At 34.0% G+C, this 18,451-nt stretch overlaps 1 protein-coding gene across 1 annotated transcript; it reads left to right on the forward strand.

Annotated features, from left to right (window-relative positions):
- The first annotated feature begins 4,265 nt into the window (after positions 1–4,265).
- On the forward strand, positions 4,266–16,749 carry LOC136801957 (protein KHNYN-like). Its single transcript, XM_067058654.1, has 3 exons — positions 4,266–4,612; positions 4,963–5,726; positions 14,758–16,749. Exons 1-3 carry the CDS (start codon positions 4,412–4,414, stop codon positions 16,157–16,159), a joined length of 2,367 nt encoding a protein of 788 aa, XP_066914755.1. The 5' UTR covers positions 4,266–4,411; the 3' UTR covers positions 16,160–16,749.
- Positions 16,750–18,451: the final 1,702 nt, after the last annotated feature.

Raw genomic sequence — 18,451 nt, forward strand, 5'->3', positions numbered from 1 at the left:
GTATTTCCTGACATACATGCCTATCTCTAGCTCCAACAACCAGGGCTGTTTTGCCTCAGTTTTTTCACTATTCTGGTGTTTTTATTGCTGAATTTACATGATAGAGAGTCTGTTATGATTATTGTAGTAATTTTACAGGTTTAGGGTAAGTGTAGGGCCAATTTTAGAGCAACGGGACCACTTAATTTACCTGTTGTGGCCAGAGTGTCGATTTTGGTGGAAAAGTGTGCTTCGCCGAAACTTAGATTCTGAGATGAAATGAGCTTCTTCAGCCCTGAAATTTCACACAATGGTGGCTTATAACATAAACTAAAACAAAATAATTTTCTGGGACCAATCCTTACCTTGTACCCACTTTTTTCATTCAATTTGTCAAAAAAAAGAAAAAAAGTGAAAAAATCGTAAACATGGAATTTTTACTGTTTTGATTTGAGGCTGTGGTGTCAGGTTTAGAAGGGTGATGAGGCATCTTTTTGGTATTATCTGAAATGATAGATCCTTAGCTTTTCAAAATGGGTTTACTTTTTACTTAAGCTTTAGCGGTTCAGATTTTATGACATTTTCCGCGAAACCTCCATTTTCATGAAAAAAACAGCGGCAGCAGCGCGCACTGTTTTTAAAAACAGCGGTGTCTAAAGGTTAATATACAACGTGTTAGAAAGATTCACTTTTGACAAAACTTCTCTCTTTTTGAATTCCTTTCCTTTTTTGATGAATTTTTCTGCAAATTTTCTGTTTACGAATCTGACAATAGTCCGTTTTGGTCCGTTTTGATTTTTGTTTTGAGTGAGTCGATGACAGGCTTCAATATCCTGTGAAGAGATTGTAATGTCAACAGCTTTAGCGACTTCAATAACTAAAAAGCTAAAAAGTTGTCAGAACTAATTTTACTGACCTCTTCAGGATAAGCTGGGATTCTGTTGTTTTCAAGCATACATTCATCATTCAGTTAATTCAAAAGTTATCAGTTGAAGGTTACTGGTTGAAACCCCTTCCCATTCGCAGGATTGAATGCATTTTTACTATCGTGTGTATGAAAAAGACAAAGCTTTCTCGAAAAAGAAAATAAACTCCACTGTATCCAGAAATTTTAATCCAGTTCCTACAACTGGTAATCATCATATTGCAAAACAATATCAAATTACTATGGATTAATAGTGATCCATCTATTTGGATTAATGACTCACAACATGCACCTCTTACAACACACATGTAATACAGAGAAGGAAATCAACCCTTTCTGAAAATTTATGAGCCGGAAGTTGCTTGTCGGGTTTTTTGTTGTATTTGGTTGTTTTATGCTGCCATTATCATTTAGCTCTTTGTTTTTAATTTCGCATCTGTGGTATCGATATTTTTAATTCACGTATTAGTTGGACAAGAAAATGCATATTATCTCCAACACCATCATCGATCGGTCCTATTTACGCCGGCCTTTATTGACGTTATCTTTTCGTCGCTGGCGTGATAAGTGCCGGTAAAAGGATTTGGACCATGGAACAAATATACCTTTTCATAAGTTACGTCACGAACATCACTTGCCTCGTATTCAAACAATTACCATGTGATGTTCGTGACGTAATTTATGAAAAGGTCTATTAAGGCCGGGCTAAAAGGGATCGGCGCAAAACTAGGACTCTTCAAAAAAGGGCCAACAAGTATTACTCCCAGAATGAATTTACGAGCCTTTTTTCATTCATTCATTTCTTTCTCTCAAAGAAAAGTTTCAGAATCTTTTTACAATTTTGAGATAGCAAGAAAGAAAGCCTGTAATTTAAATCATACTTAAATCGCAAATCATACTTAATCGCGATATTTGGACGCCTCAATGTGCACACGACCGTTTATCGAGCTGTCTCTTCGTATCAAACGAAAAGTACGCTTATTCAATGTATATTCATGGCAATTATGACGCTATAATATGTGATAGTGTAACCTATCAGATGAGTAATATGGAAATGCTTTAAGCGGCAATTAAATGTCAGTACATCTCTCATTTTTAATGCGCAAATGACTTTATAATGTGGTATACATCTGCCCTTTTCAACATTTTAACGGCACCAACAAATAGTCATTTTCTCATCGGGCAGATTGTTTGTTTTTCGTAAATGACTTTCGTAACAATTTGATTGATTTTTGGCTTCCCTATTTCAATCAGAGGCACGTAATAAAACCTATTTGTAATGTTAATTTGATGCGTGCCCAATCAGCTTTATGTGTAGCCAATCAGCGTCATGCGTAACCACATCATTACACTATAACGACACATATACGTGTTCCATTCTAAAAAATTAGTGTCCTGGCGGGTTTTATTCAAGTCTACAATTAGTGAAAATATCCTTTTCCCTTGGTGACCATACAAAACTCTGTCAATTTTTAACTTTTGGTACTCGTATTTATAGTACTTTCTGCTGAAATTTGTGTATTTTTTAATGGATATTACGGTTAGCACGGCCAGTAAAGCATTGGTGGAGGGATATCGAAAACAGCTTCAGTCAATGAATCTTAAAGTTACTATTTCTTTGCATGGTCCAATCAACGCTGAGAAATCCACATGTAAGCCAGCATTTCCTTTGTGAAGAAATCCGTACAGTAACATGATATTTACAATGGTTGCATTCCATTTATGAAGGCCTGGCATCTCCCAGCTTCTATTTTGAGATCTTCTACCAAGAATCTCTATGAAAGATCTTTAATCACTCTCAGAATCACTTACCAATACCAAGAGACGTTTTAATCATTCCGAGTTTTTATTAAAATATAATTCACACTCTCGTGAACAGAAAACTCACTGTAACTTTTTGGGGATGAATATTACACGGTCAACAGCTGCATCATTTCAATAATTAACTTTGGAGTGCTTAGATTTTTCAATTGATCAATCTTTCCAAAGAGGTATTGCGATGAAGTTGGTCATAATTTGACAGAATATGCTTCTCAACTTTTGTTATCCGGAATTGTAAAAATGCGGAAAAAACAAGTGCGGGAAATGTCGGTTTTGTGGCAGGATAAAAAGTATTCAATTGCACCGTGCACTTTTGATGACGAAAATGCTAAAAGTGGTGTTGGACGTCAAATTTTTCGGGAAGCTTTTTGAGCAAAGATTAACCACAGCCGTCAAAAACTTCATCGCTACGATTTACTAGTCTACTACTTAACATTTTTATCTTACGTCTTGCTTGAGTTTGTTAACTCTTATGATGGGTGTGGCTGCCCTGTGACCCGTCTAATTGTTGCGTGCTATGCAGCGTACCATTTTTATCACAGGTTCATTCGGCAGATGTGAATCTCTCGATGGACAAGAAATACACTTTTCACTTTATTGATCACTGAAAAGGCATTGAATTGATTGAAAATCATATTTTTGGGCACGTTGGAACATTAACTGATCAACATTACGAAATGCATGGTTTTGTGACAATAGACACTGTCCAAAACTTCCTTTTTCTTGGATTAAGTGTTCTAGTACACCTCGGATGACGAGAAAAGGGGAATATTAATTGCAGCGAACACCTTTGGGAGATTAGATCAAACGTCTGGTCAATGAGACCAGATCTCTATCCCTCTCGAAATTCGAGCAACAATTAAGCTCGCTGATCAACACTTGATATGCAGCTGATGAAGCTTCATAAATAAAACTTTTCTTTTACAACGATGAAAGCTTAGAGTGCCAATTGTATTTATTGAGACGCTTCTTTTTGTTTGGCACTATTGCAGGGTTTATACGAAAAAAAAGATTTCCAAGGCACAGGATTATGTATAAAATATGTCATTTAGCGAAGGCACCATCAGTCGGTCCTGAAGCAGTCTCAGAACTAAACGATGCACACTTGATGGATTCAGATGGTGAAAAAAGGATCTGAATTATGAGTGGATGAAGTCTCAATCAGAGGTGCGCAGATAAATCAATTGAAATAAATGTTTTACGCATGCTGAGCTTCAAACCTTTTGTGGACCCATTATGCTGTTTAAGTAATGCCAATCTAACTTACTAACCAGGAAACAACGAAAGTTGATGTAAGTTCTTCGGTCTCAACGTTCTTTTTCCCCATTTGCTCAATAAAAATATCTATCAAAATACAACTACTTACTATTGAATCAAACCTCAATAGTGAATAACCCTTGATTTGACAAATTTTCTATTCACAACGTTTAATTGCCAGCTATACGCGGTCGCGCGGGAACGCGTTGATTATTCCGGTCAATAAAATAGACATTGTCAATCTTTTGAACTCTTGTTATGTCGGTCGGGTGTGTGTATAGTATTTAGAAGGTACCATTATAAACAATAGTTTAGATACGACAATGGTTTTGAGTAGTGGTTGATGATAGAAAGATCTTTATAAAATGTAGCTTGATAACAAACTGACTGAACAACTGACAAAAATCTGTCTTTCTCTTGGGTAAAAAAATGTCGGAAAATAAAGATTACATGCTTGATTTATACGTGAAAGAAGATCGTGTTGAACGAGTAAAACATTACACCGAACATGTTGAAAAATTGTTTGATGTTGAACTCAAGTTTACATCAGGTGAAGGAAAACAGTACATGCCAGTTGCTGGACAGTGGCTTGATGTCGAAGGTCAAAGAAGGAATGTTATCAAAGCTAGGGTTGGTTGTTAATATAGCAAATGTTTTGATTTCATTTAGTTATTTTTATAACCATTTTGAATACGAGAACCCCTTTAGTGTTCGTGTGTTTTTTGTTTACTTTGGAAAGTTTATGTTTACATACCAAATTAGGTTTGATCAAAAAACCGTCATCGAAAAAAAGACACAAGTATTCATTCATGCAGGCCGTGTTATGACAGTGTGGCTTTAACAGAACTTTTCTGACAAGAAAAAATGATAGTGATCTTTAACAATATAATATCTTACATTTTTTCATATCACTGTAATAAAAACCTCTCACATTCTTTATTTGATATCAATCTAATATATTCCTTTATTATTATTCTTAGGAATATGTCAAGGGATTATCAAGCCCTGAAGAGGTTATACGATTCACATTTCCAGAGGAAATCTACGAGATAATTTGTGGAAAAGAAGGGGACAAATATTACGAACTTGAACAAGAAACAGCAGCAAACATTGTATTTTACTCACCAGTTGAAGTTGAAATATCAGGGTCAATAAATGCTGTCACAAAAGCCTCTACTGTAATTGAAGATATAATCAAAGACTTTGTTAATAACCACTCTCCGCCTCCATTACCATTAAACGAAGAATATACAGAAGATAACCCAGACTATAATACATGTGTTGTAGAACGAGATAGTGGAATTTATCTAAAATGTCCTCTGGGCTATGACTCTCAATCAGACCTTTCTTTAAACAGAAGCAGTATCGTAACAGTTGATGAAGGTCTTGAAGCAGACTCTGAATTACATTCACAACATTATAATTTAGATGATAACCGTAGTGACAGTATCTCACCTAGAAACTCAACAGATAACGAAGAACTAATGGAATATGCTAAAAAATTGGGTTACAGTGAAAGCCAGGTTAAATCAGCAATAAAAAAACTTGGTCCAGATATTGTAGATCAAAATGATTTACTTCACGAGTTAATAAAAGCATCTAACTCTATACGAGATAATAAATTTTTAGAGGACAATTCAGGTAGTTTGAAAAAACTATATGATACTGCTTCAAATCTTTCCACTAACTCTGATAATGGATTTCTTCGGCATATCGTAATTGATGGATCAAATGTTGCAATGAGGTAAGTCTTGAATTTCAAAACATTCTCAACATGATTTTGTTTGATAGGATTGCTATATAATTTGTACGAGTAAGGTTCAAAAACTTGTCCTTGAAATTATGAGCAGGAGTTACTTCAAAGTTGCCATCACATGTGATGCAGGTTACGCCATCAGTTGTTCTGCCAAAGGAATTCATTCTTGTTGAAGTCATCTTCGTTGTTGGTTTTTAAGACGGAGACTTCAGATTTTATTTCATTGTTGGTTTTTCAACCAAAGAGAGTTCTGATCGTTCTAAAACAGGGTGAAATATAGACTAAAACAAAAAGGTCACTATTATTAACTGTGTTTGAAATCATGTTTATTACACTTTTGATCCATTTTGCTATTCCACTGGAAATCAATATTATCTTCTTCAAGTGAATCTAACAATAAATACCGCAACCACTTTTTGATGTCCTTTTCATATTGGTTTTATGACATTTTCTTACTAATTATAAAACTTAACTTGTCACATAGTCTTCAGAAGGTCAGAAATTTGCATCCCTTGAGTGCAGATATTTTTGTGGTTATATACCAATCTTTTTTACATATTTGGATTAATTCAGTGCTAACCTTTCCAAATTGTGAAAAAAGCTTTGAACTCTTATAACTTTAAATAGAGATCATTATGTCCTTTGAAAGTTTAGTTAAAATTGCCAAAATTGCAACAATTTAACTAAACATCTCTTGCTGTTTTCTTAAATTCCTCTCGTTCTAAATTTTATAAATCATAAATTCAAAAAGATTTAACCGACTAGAAATTGTTAAATTTAATGGGAAGCTGATTATGTTTTCCGATTCTCAAAATTCTTTTTCAGATGAATTTTAATTATACACAAATGTCTCGCCTTAACGAGGCCCCAGCGGATAAATTTTCATTGAGAATCTAAATTGTTTTAAAGTTTATCACATTAGACATTAAAAAAAATTGTAATGGTTGAAATTTACAAGCTCATTTGATATGATTTTGCAAAGTTTTGCAAAGTTCTCAACAGGCTTGAAAGGAAACATTTAAAAATCAAGCATTCCTTGGAGTTATTTGTTACCATGAGTTTTTCTTTTAATAAGTCAAATATCAAACTCTGTCACCGTTCATATAATTGGGTTTGAGGTTTGCTGGCATTTTGGTTTTGATTCTAATTAAGATCTAATACTAAATCATTACTTAAGATTTCAAGTTCATGACAAGACAATATGAAACAAATTGTTTCAGAATAACCAGGTTTCAGGGACTCTTGTGCTTACTGCTTATGTGTTTATTTGGTGTCATAGGAAAATCTTTGTGATGAAAAATCTTGTTTTTTTTCTTGATAATTCTGTAAGATTTGTATTTGAAGAAGGGTTTGTTTTGTGAAAGAAAATACCATGTCAACAAAAGTTTTATCTTTTCTCAAACATTACATTCAAATTACAAAGAAATCATGTTCTAAAAGGTGGTTATTTTTATGTCAAGGGATTAAGATTTTACGCAACATTTTTTTTGTTAGATGATGGTGATACTTTCACTCTTGGTTAGATTATGGTCAATAAAGCCAACAGAAATGATCTGGTATATGCAAATTTTGATAAAATCCAGATCAACCAAATTTCAATATTTTGTCACTTTGTATGGTAGAATTACGGTTTTTACTGTTTATACGGTGTCCTTATTTTCAGGAAATGTACCCTTGGGTATTTTTCTATTTGATCCAAGTCCCTCCAACTAATCAGCTGATTTTAGCCTTGTTTGGAGTTTTTGGCAGACTGCCTGCATCCAATTTTATAGTCTATCCCATCAAAGAATTTTAATTGAAATTCCACAAAGGAGCTGTTCTAAGTCATGGGCTATATTAAATCTGCACAGCTGGTCTGCTGTTTTTCATGTTTGACCAAAAGCATAGTCGCAACATTGTTATAATAGCTCACAAACAAGATTTAAGAATGTCTACGTACAGGTTAGACAATGAATCAGTTTGAAGCCAACATTCTTTACCTGATTATCACCTTAAAGTAATGTCAAAAATGTTTTACGTTTTCTTTTTTATGAACATCTGGGTTTTTGTTGGCTATTTAGTCGTTGAGTTCTTGTACTACTTAACACTGTTGTTAGACATTCTGCAACTGAGTATGCAGCTTACAAATTCATGAAATTATTTTACAACTTTCCAGATTTTCAAGAAAACCATTAAAAGGAAATTCGTGTCAAATTTAACTTTTAGAAACGAGAATAAGTTTCTGTTTCTGTCTCGAGTCATTTCCACAAAAACTTCACGTTAATTTCCTATCCAAAAAAAATGTTTTTTAAAACAGCATTTTTAATACTAATTTGATGGGTTTTTTCTTTCTTAAAATAGAAACCAAAGTGGATGTTTTATAAAAATGGTATTTCATATTTCTCTCTTCTTTCTTTATTAGTGACGTAGAGTGAATGAAGTAATCAGCTGCGAAGTAGTTAACCTTTTATGGTCCTAATAATTTTTCGAATGACAACTTTTTTTTACTTTAAAACTTTGCATCATGAACTTCCAATGAATTTTCAATTTAGGTATCATTAACTTTTAAATTTTGTCTTTGTCTAAGCTCAAGTACCATTGCACCTGATTGCGCCATTTTTTGATAGTTTTTTTTAGCTTGAAGTAAAGTGTGCTTTCAGTATCATTCCTTTCATCGAAACTTTTTAAATTTTGGAAAGAACCTGCTTTAATTATTCCAGGCGAATGTTAATAAAATCTATAAAAAATCACCAAAAGTTAGGGCGAAAATATTAGGTATTCAAACATCCAACATACTTGATAGAATGGAAAAAATATTTGTACAAGAATTAAAGCTGCGTAGCTTGAAGATTTATGTATAAGGCCTATAAATTTATGCTTTTCCTTGTAGTTTAGATTTTGAATGCAAATCATATAGAACCATTTTTGTTTTCATTCAAAGTTGTTTCGTCCTACACAATCAAGGTCCTTTTTCAAATAACAAAACTTATGTTGTTTCGAAGTTTGATTAACTGCTTAACTGTGAAGTTGTGACGTTAATAGCTATACTTATAGTCCTAGTGTCCAGTCCTTTTGTTTTCATTGGTGTGTCTCATGGTTAGAAAAGGAATATATTTCCTTCCACTTTGGGAATTTCCAAGTAACTTAATTTTACTGTTTATCGATTTTGCTTCTAATTAAAAAATGCAAAAGATGATGTTTTTCTTAGTGTATTTACCACGATTGCTATCAAAACAAACTGTAAGTTATCTTGTGGCTTGTCATGTTTTTAATTTAGACCAAAAAAATTCAGAAAACTTTGGGAACTCTCTGTATTTTTCTCTCTCATTTTCTCACAACTCTTTTCAATTTTATTTTTTTGCGGTGTGAGAGAATTTTGAAGCATTTTTGTTGGCTTAAGAAAACAATGTTTATCCATACTTTGTCCTCCTCCCATCTTTTGGCTTTTGGAGATGAACCGTAAAAAACGTCAGTCCATTCGAGTTCTATAGTGTCAATTATTTTATATGTTGACGTCATTGTCAAGTCTTATGTAGCAGTTGAAATTAATTGTCATGAAAAGCTTATTTTATTATTTTATATTTTTCCTTCATTTCCCCTCTTTTCTTGCTTTTTTGATAATTTTCTCTTTTATATATTTGATGATCCTCTTAAATTCATTGACGAGAAATTAATTCTTAGTTATCTCCTTCTTTTATGCCTCATTATTGATCATCCTATTACATATTACACGTGTGTTGTCAAAATATGTCATCTTATGCTTTTTATTGCCATATTATTATAAAACCGATCTTCTCATTTTTTTGCATTTTAATGTTCCTTACAGTATCAACATAAAACACTGAATAGTAAAATCTCATTTTAATTTCGGCATTCCAATTCATCTTTGCCTTATACTATCATACTACCTTTGACCAATTATACAATCTTATCAGTATGTAACTTCCCATAATTTAATCAGTATAGCTTTTTTCTTTTTCATCGTCGATTCTAGCATGGATATGGAGCCATCTTTTTAACAATTCCAGAGAAAGACATTTCCTAGTTTTGGATAAACAAGTCCTTAGTATTTCTATGAGGAGAAATCTTAAGGAACCTCCCAGATTCTCCACTTAGTCTTGGCATGATTTTGCATGACTTTAGTGAGTACTCAACACTCACAAATTTTCTTACTTTTTTTTTCCTTTCCAGTTCTCTCCTTATCCCTCTCATAAGAATTGTGTTATTGTTTTTGAGAGAAAGGCTACTTGAAAACGAGAGACTACTTTGATGAGCAATTTATAAGCTGACTATTTGATTTCACTAGTGAATTTGTGATTTTATACGGCCCTATTTTTCAAGTATAAACTGTCATCACTTACTACTATGAGTTACAATTGTTGATTATATCATCATATTCTTAAGCTGTTGAAATTGACCCCTTTTGTCGTGTCTAGTCTAGGAAAAAAGCTGGCCAGGAATTAATTCATTTAGATTTTCATGGAGCCATGTAGTATTACATTTTTAAGTCATTTTCTAGTAAACATCGTTTACTAAGTTTACAGGGTAAAAGTCTTACACGTTCTTTAACTTGTTTTATTCTGTCTTTATACATAAACATGCTAATCACAGTTAGTTCGTAGAATATCATAATTTTCAGTGTACCATTTACAGCCCTTTTTCAAGGTATCTTTTTGATTGTGTACCACGTAAAAAATCTTTTCTATCTTGATTACTTTCTCCATTGTGATGGCTGATGATCAATCTAATTAGCTCTAATTTTGTTATTTCAAGATCTAATTGCAGTTGAAAATGTAGTTTGATGCATTCTTAAAAGTCGTACGTAGTTTTCCTTATATAGAAAAGTCTAGCATGTAATTAAAAGCTGGTAACCAAAACCCATCTCTTGTCAAGAAAGAAAGATTTTTGCATTTCATCGTGCATTTAACTCCTTAAGAAATTTTCCTGTTATCGATTTTTAAGATATTGAAGTGTGTTTGAAAAGTCTGTCCTACACTTTGATAATTTCGAATTTCTGGTCATACTAAATGCGTAATTTTCCTTGAGAAAGTTGGCTCTCTTTTTTCTAATAATCATTTTACCTCAAACCAAGTTCGAACCAGGTATTTCAAGCATCTTTTTACTTGATAACCTTAAATCCAAGCTAACGTAATCTCGTAACAGATCATCCGTTCTACGCACACCACGCTCTGCTCTAAAGGGATATAATGGCGAATGCGCTCTCTTAACGGAGTCATGGCCTTTAGAGTGAATAAATGCCATGCGCGGCGTATCAGATTTAGTGCTAACGAGAAGATTGCTAGTAAGGTGTTTACCCGAAAATGAAGTTAAATCCATATGTTGCTTAACTGCCATTTTGTTGAAGTAGGCTACTTTACACTCTTTGAGTTGCTATCAAGTTATCAATACAATTTTGTTGGAGAGAGGGTTGACCATCATCCCAGAATTTTCGGAATGTTGTTAATAATAGTTCAAATCAAATTTAAAAAAGAAAAAAAGATTATATTATTATGACAGGAAAAGTAATGCTACTTTATTGACAAGCCGGCTTTTTGTTTTGTTTTACGTCTTGTTTGTTGTTAGCAATGTTTGTCATTATTTTAATGTCTTTCTAACAAGCAGGACCTTCCTCAGGAACAAAGTCAATGTATAATGTAATGTAATGTAGGAAGTACATACCATAAAGTAGTCTATTTCAGTGTAATGTAATAGATGCACAATACGATATTTTTAAAGCTTTGTCGGATATTATAATTATGCCTTCACTTTCTAAGTCCATTGCATAGAATTTATTTATTCAATCTTGCCAGTAATCCTAGCCGATGTCCTTTAGACGTTTAATGGACGTAATGGACGTCGGGCAACATTTCATGGACGTTGTGGACATGAGATGAACGTTTAAACAACCATTGTGTCAGCTGATTTATCGGACTGAAACTAGGTTTAAAATGATGTGCTTAAGTCATAACTTTGGTTTCTGGCTCGATCACTATATTGGTTGACTGGTTAAAGTAATTGGGTTAATGGTCCTCTTGCTGCAGTGCGATACGGTCGGAAAAAGGGTTTTGAGTACCTCAATGTGGTCAGTTCTCTATTATACCTTAATGGTTCTTTAACCTTTATTTGAATTCCAAATTCTCTTTCTCTTCAACTGTCTCTTGTTATATTACGGTGAATCCTAAGTGATTATCATTTAATGAGTCAACCACCTTCGCTTCATTTAAAGAGGAGAAAGAAAAATGGTTTTTAATCTCCTACAAGGCTTACAGTCTCCTTTCAAAGTTGATATTATCTGATCCCGGAGGAAGTTGTCTGTACACAAACTCAGTATTTACGGCTTATTTCAAAATTCATTGCCGTAGTTCTACGAAGCAATAAACGTGAAATACACTCTGGTACATAGTACGGAGGAAGGGGCAGGGGCTTGTGAACCCGACGGGAGTGTGCCGTAGATATGTTCGAAAAAAATGGGCTTTGCGTTTGACTCGCTTATTGAAAATATCTACCGAACAGTGTACATCAGCTTAAGTTTGTTAATAACTTTCCATATCCAGAGACTTTTCTGAGTTTATTGGTCTTAAAATTTTTCAGCCTAAATTTATAATTTTGTTTTTCTCTTGAATTCTTAAGGATTGCCTGATTTAAAAATCGATTATCCTTGGCTTTTAAAGATTCATGTTTACATGCTTTTAATTTATTTTTAATTCATCACGTTACAAAGGTTAGGTCCCTTTAAAGGTGTTAATCCAAAAATTTGCGATAAATCTTTTTGTAATTTCGATGGTAAAACTTTGACAGGTTGAAAACTATTTCTGGAAATTTTTGCGGTTGTCAGTAATGATACCCAGATTCCTTATTAATAAGGTTGTAAAATTTGATTTATTTTTAAAACGGCCGTTCTACTTTTAGCTCTGGGAGGCGCACTTTGTCTTATCATCTAAAGTATGACTTAATTTTTGTTGAAAAAGGCGTGTTTTTGATTTCAATGCTTGTCTAATCTGTGGCTTTAATTTTGAATTCATTGATTTTTATACATCTCTTTTACATTCAGCTCGAACCTCCCTCTCCTAACTCGCGTGTAGAATTAACTTGCTCGCACCTCGGATTGTCTTCTCTAAACTTTTTGTGGGATATGAAAATCCTCCACATTGTATACCTTTCTTTGACTGACATCATAATTTTGAATTTCTTATCAAGTGTTTTTGCTGTTTGGATCCTTCCAGATAGACAAACAACTGGCAGGCTTTCAGAAATCACCAACTGACTCCAGGCCAGATATCAGTAGAGTTTTCTACCAAGTCCTTAGTTTAGGTTGGCTTATAAACATGAGACAGAGCTATCATTTTGTCATACTGTATTCGGAATCTAGAATTTTAAAAGCTTAACTCGTACAAATGTCACGCTAAGTCTCATATTTTACCTATAAGAATTCATTATATGCTGTTTTGGTTCTAACAATAAAAATGTTATGATAAACGTCAAGAATTATCAGGAATGTTGGTCTATGATGTTCGAAGTGTCTTTTTATATAACATTCAACGTCAATCTGAATTTTTATCTCATATCTTTTCTTCATAAAGGTTCTCATTACTTTCTTTAACTCCCTAGCTTTTTTCTTTAAGAATTATACAATAGATGATTAAAATTTTAAGGGGGCTTTATGATTTGATGGAATGCCATTAACGTATGCAAAAACTTCTCTTTTGTCTGTCATCATCATTAATGGACGTTTCAAACAAAAATGACATTAATTATCTTGGTATTCAAGCTATGTCTTACTAGTTATTCTCCTTTCCAACCAGGTATCATGTACCATGGTGATTCTCCTCTTTGTCTTTTTCGCCCCATGTTATCAATCTCGTGCCTAGAGCCACTTGGGACCGGTTTGTCTTATTCAGACATACCAGTTATCAAAATAATATAGTCTGTTGAACTAGATTTTATTCCAACAATGAGTACATCGTCTATATTACAAAATCACACGCAATCTTGTACCCAGAGCCAGCACTTACACCACTTTTTGATTTTACTGATGATTTTACTGTGTGTTGTTTCATTATCATCCCGACTGGATAGAATTCCTCTTCACAATGGTCAAAAGCTGAATTTTTTGATACGGGCAAACGGATCTTCGGATGTACACAATATTTTTATTAGATAAGAGAACAATTATGAAAAATAAGAATATTTTGAGAAAACTTGCTCTCAGCCCAAAAAAAAAAAATTTCTTGTAGAAAAAACCTGTAGTTCCACGATAGATTCTACTTTCTTATTTACATGCAAAAATCTGTTATTCCAAGCTGGGTGGCTTTGCAATTTAAATCAAGTCGCAATTACCCATCGTCTCATCCACATCGCAATAAATTTTAAATTACATCGTAATTAACTGAGCTAAATAAAATTCATATTGCAGACAAATCATGTTCCAAGCAATTAATTATAGACAGATCAATTGTAAGCTATTTGATAATGATAATATAAATTAAGTAGCAACTCTTACTCTCGGCTACCTAATAGCCGTAGGGGTGGTTCGGAATAAGCTCATCTCAAAATTTAATAAGCGGGGGGGGGGGGGTTGGAATAAAAATGTCCTTGGTGGGAAATGTTCGAAAAGGAGACTAATACAGCAGAATTAGGGCAAAAGAGGGAACTATCAAAAAAGTTGGAATAAGAATGTCTAGGGTGGAATTTTTTTGAAAAATTAATAAGCACCCCCCACCCCCGGCTATTAGGTACCCAAGAGTACGCAGGATTGTCGAGAAAGATGCCTCGTTCAAGATGATATACTTGTCGGCATTTTATACTTGTGCTACTATATTTCAAAGCCCTGCCTTTTCCAGCTTGGAAAGTTGATTGGCTGGATTAAAAAAAGAATTTTAAATCTATCATTGGAAAGAATCCCAGGGTTTGAAATAGTCATTGAATCAATCAAAAAGGGGCTTATATTAAATTTAAATGTTATCCTGTCCGTCAATTCTTTTAACGTTCAAGCTTTATCTTTTAACCACAATAATTTATGTTTGATTTCTTCTCATTTCAGCCATGGAAATAATCAAGTGTTTTCCTGCCGTGGGATTGCCATTATCGTTAACTATTTTCAGAAACGTGGACACGGCGTTACGGTATTCGTTCCCGCATGGCGTAAAGAAACGTCCAAATCATCCACGCCGATCATCGATCAAGACATATTAACCAGACTGGACAGTGATGGTGTGTTAAGTTTCACGCCGTCACGTCGCGTTGACGGCAAACTAATACAATCATACGACGATCGTTATATCGTACGTCTTGCCATGGAAACGGATGGGATAATTGTGTCAAACGATCATTTTCGTGACTTACAAAAGGAAGAACCGAACTGGAAAGATTTTATTAACAAACGTTTATTAATGTATACCTTCGCTGGTGATATTTTTATGCCACCTGATGACCCGTTAGGTCGACAAGGTCCCAACTTAAGTGATTTTTTACGTAAGAATACAATTGAACGGCGTATGACGCAGTATTGTCCTTACGGAAAGAAGTGTACGTTCGGACCAAAGTGTAAATTTTATCATCCAGAAAGACGTTTTTCAGGCTCGTTTGTTAAAAAGCCGTTACCGCCTTTACCGAATCAACATCACCACCCCAGTGGGGGCGGAGGGAGTGGGTCACGCCCTCGCTCTGATCCTGGTCATATTAGTTTATCTGGTGATAATAAACAAAGGCCGATCAGTTTACCGAACTTGGAACAATTATACGTTTCTCACCCTCACTCTTTACACAGACATATTTACATGAACTCACAACAATCGCGCCCCGTTAGTGGGCCTCCTTTCCCGGAGAACGCCGCTAATAATCAACAACCCTATCCACTTTATGCGGCTGCCCGTGAACAGAATTTAGCCGCGCGTGCAGCAGTTGAACTTATGAACCAACAGAAACAATATAGCGGTGATTATTCACATTTTAATCATACGCAACCTTATGTCATGTATGCACAGCGACGGCCACCTTCTGGCGAATTTGTTGCGATGCCGCCAAATCACGAGGGTATCGGCCGTCCGTTGTCGTCAGATTTCGGTAGTCGTCCGTCATCGGGCGAATATAGTTACGCTGGAAGTTGTAATGGGAGCCGACCCGCATCGGGTGATTACGGGAATAACAGTCGCCCATCTTCAGGTGATTTTGGCTCCATGCAGTGGGGCTACCAAAGACAATTTCCTTCTCATGGCGGAAATTTCTATCCGAAAAAAGTTTTTTATAAATCACGTGGTGGACCGACTTTACCTGAAACAAAGGAAGAACCGCGACCGACCCCTAAAATTGACATTGTTAATAAACTACGCGAACTCTACCCTGAGAAATACGACCAGATTTTGTGGATTTTACGAACATATCCCGAGATAAAATCGGTTGACGAAGCTCTGCCTTATTTGAAAGAGTGTATAAAGGCACAATAAATTTTGGTTTGATACTGAATTTCATTGGCAAAATGCTGATATATGCAGAATAATTTTAAAAAAATTCTCCAAAAAAAGAAAATTATTTTTTGCAATGTTTATATATTACGACTGCACGCTGCGCATAAATTTTGTTTTATATTTTCTGTTCAGTTCTTCAAAATATTATTTGAAACCGGAATTTTCCAATTTTGAATCCGAAATTCGCGATTTTCAGCTTGATTTTTCATAAGATAAAATTGCTGACGTATTAAATAGACTCCCTCAAAATACGTCATTTTGCTACCTTTTGCCCCTGTTTTTGTTCCTTTAAGATTTTCAGTTTATTTTTGAAACAATTTTTTGCAAAACATTTACGAAACATTTATATTTATTGACTATTAATGTTTTTAAGAGAAAAATATAGTTTTCAATACTATTCTTTTAATATTATATAATATATTTTACTGAAAATTTACTAAAAAGTTTTTCTTTCAAAATTTTGTATTTTTAGAAAAAACCCTTTTATACAAATACCTTTTTCTATATTTTCTATCTGTACATTTATATTGACATTTTTTCCAAGATATCTTAGATTGCTGAAACCTTTCGAACTATTTCCAACTGTCAGATTTCATTAGTCGACTCGCGGAAAGGATACAAAATATTCGTGCAAGATTTCCAATATGCTCTTTATGAAATTTTTCTATTAAGTATTATTTTCTATCTCTGATATTTTCTTATTTTTATACTATTATATATTTTTGTGAATTCCATTTTATAAGTGGACCAGTGATTACATGATGATCGTCAAATGTAAAATAAATAGATCATTCCCGCTCCCATAAACGCCGGATTCAACATCCAATTCATGGTATTCATAAAGTATTCTTTTGTACGGAAAGATTTCAAAAAACCGGTTTTTGCCATTAGAAGCTATAAACAATAGAACTAGTGGCAAAAATCCGGTTTTTGGGGTGTTTCCGTACCGATGATTACGTCGTGAATATCTATCCGTAGTATATGAATGGGAGTGTCCGATGGTTAGATATATGATTGTCCGGTTGGAATAGGGGAATGATCTATGTTTACACAGTTAGAACAAAAACAACCTATACTAGTTTTTATATAAAAACTCTTTATAAGAGTGAAAAGTACACCCCGTGTTGGGCCTTGTATTTGTAAATCAAGACAGTGCACTCTGCATACACTTCCCAACATGGAACAGAACTTTTTTCAACTAAGGAAATTTTGTCTGTGTCACGGGAATGCATTTTTTGTATTATTCCGTATGTAACTAAAACAATTTTATCTTATATAGTCACTTTTTTGAAAAAAATATAACCCTTTAGAAAAATAGATTTGATAATAAAGTCTTTTTTTAATTCTGAAAATCACTGGTCCTGCTAATCTTATAAAATGCATGGTTTCATTTTCTTGAGTTAACCTTTTTCTTAAAAGAAATTTAATACATGCGAAAATTTTCAGAAAGTGGCGATCGCAAAATTTAGTACTCGCGAAAAACGCGTTTCTCAAAAAAAAAATCTCCCGATTCGTGAAAATTTAGTACCCGTGAAAATTTATATAATAAACTTAAAGTATCATTTTTAAGGGGGAATCTTCTTTTCCTTTTGTTTTGAACTGTTCTTTTTGGTTCAGTTTACAGGCAAAAAGATGGGTCTTCGAGTTAAAGTTTTCTTCAGATTGGGTCTACCTTTTAACCTTTTGAACTGAAAACGTGAGACCGCAGACAGAAGACTTTTTTTGATAAAAAGTGCGAAAAATAAATTTGATAAAATAGAAAGACTGTATAAAATTTTCCAATGCTCAGCACCTGTACTTTGAGACATTATCATTTGAAAAACGTCGAGAAAAAATGTAATTTTCCATTTGGTCATTTTCATTATTTATTTTGACCGATCATAGTCCCTGGAATTTAACATTTTTTGGACATTGGACAGCATGTCTAACCCCCTGGCCCTGGACAAGCATTAGTTGACCCCCTAGACAATCAAAATTATCCTCAAACAAAGAAAAATTATGATGTCATAAATGTTGACGCCATCATTTTCAAAAAGATCTTTTCAATTTTTTAGATCCACATTGTCAAAAATTGAAAATGATTGGATAAATAGTTCAGAAGTTATCAGCTGGGTTTTATGTCACGTTTCGCAATTAAAGTCATAAAACCTGATTTAGACGACTTATGACCCTAAAAATTTGCACAAGTACTCTTAGATTCCAAATAAACGCCCCCCCGCCGCTTGTTAATTTTTCGAAAATTTTCCACCCCCCCCCCCCCCGGGACCTTAT

Source organism: Clytia hemisphaerica, unplaced genomic scaffold, assembly GCF_902728285.1.
Source record: "Clytia hemisphaerica strain Z4C2 unplaced genomic scaffold, Clytia hemisphaerica genome assembly, whole genome shotgun sequence".
NCBI lineage: Eukaryota > Metazoa > Cnidaria > Hydrozoa > Leptothecata > Clytiidae > Clytia > Clytia hemisphaerica.

Bases quoted from the DNA above. Each gene is read 5' to 3' on its own strand.
- LOC136801957 (XM_067058654.1), top strand. From the start codon at position 4,412: ATGTCGGAAAATAAAGATTACATGCTTGATTTATACGTGAAAGAAGAT. The intron at 4,613-4,962 runs GTTGGTTGTTAA...TATTATTCTTAG, and splicing joins GGAATGTTATCAAAGCTAGG to GAATATGTCAAGGGATTATC. The intron at 5,727-14,757 runs GTAAGTCTTGAA...TTCTCATTTCAG, and splicing joins GGATCAAATGTTGCAATGAG to CCATGGAAATAATCAAGTGT.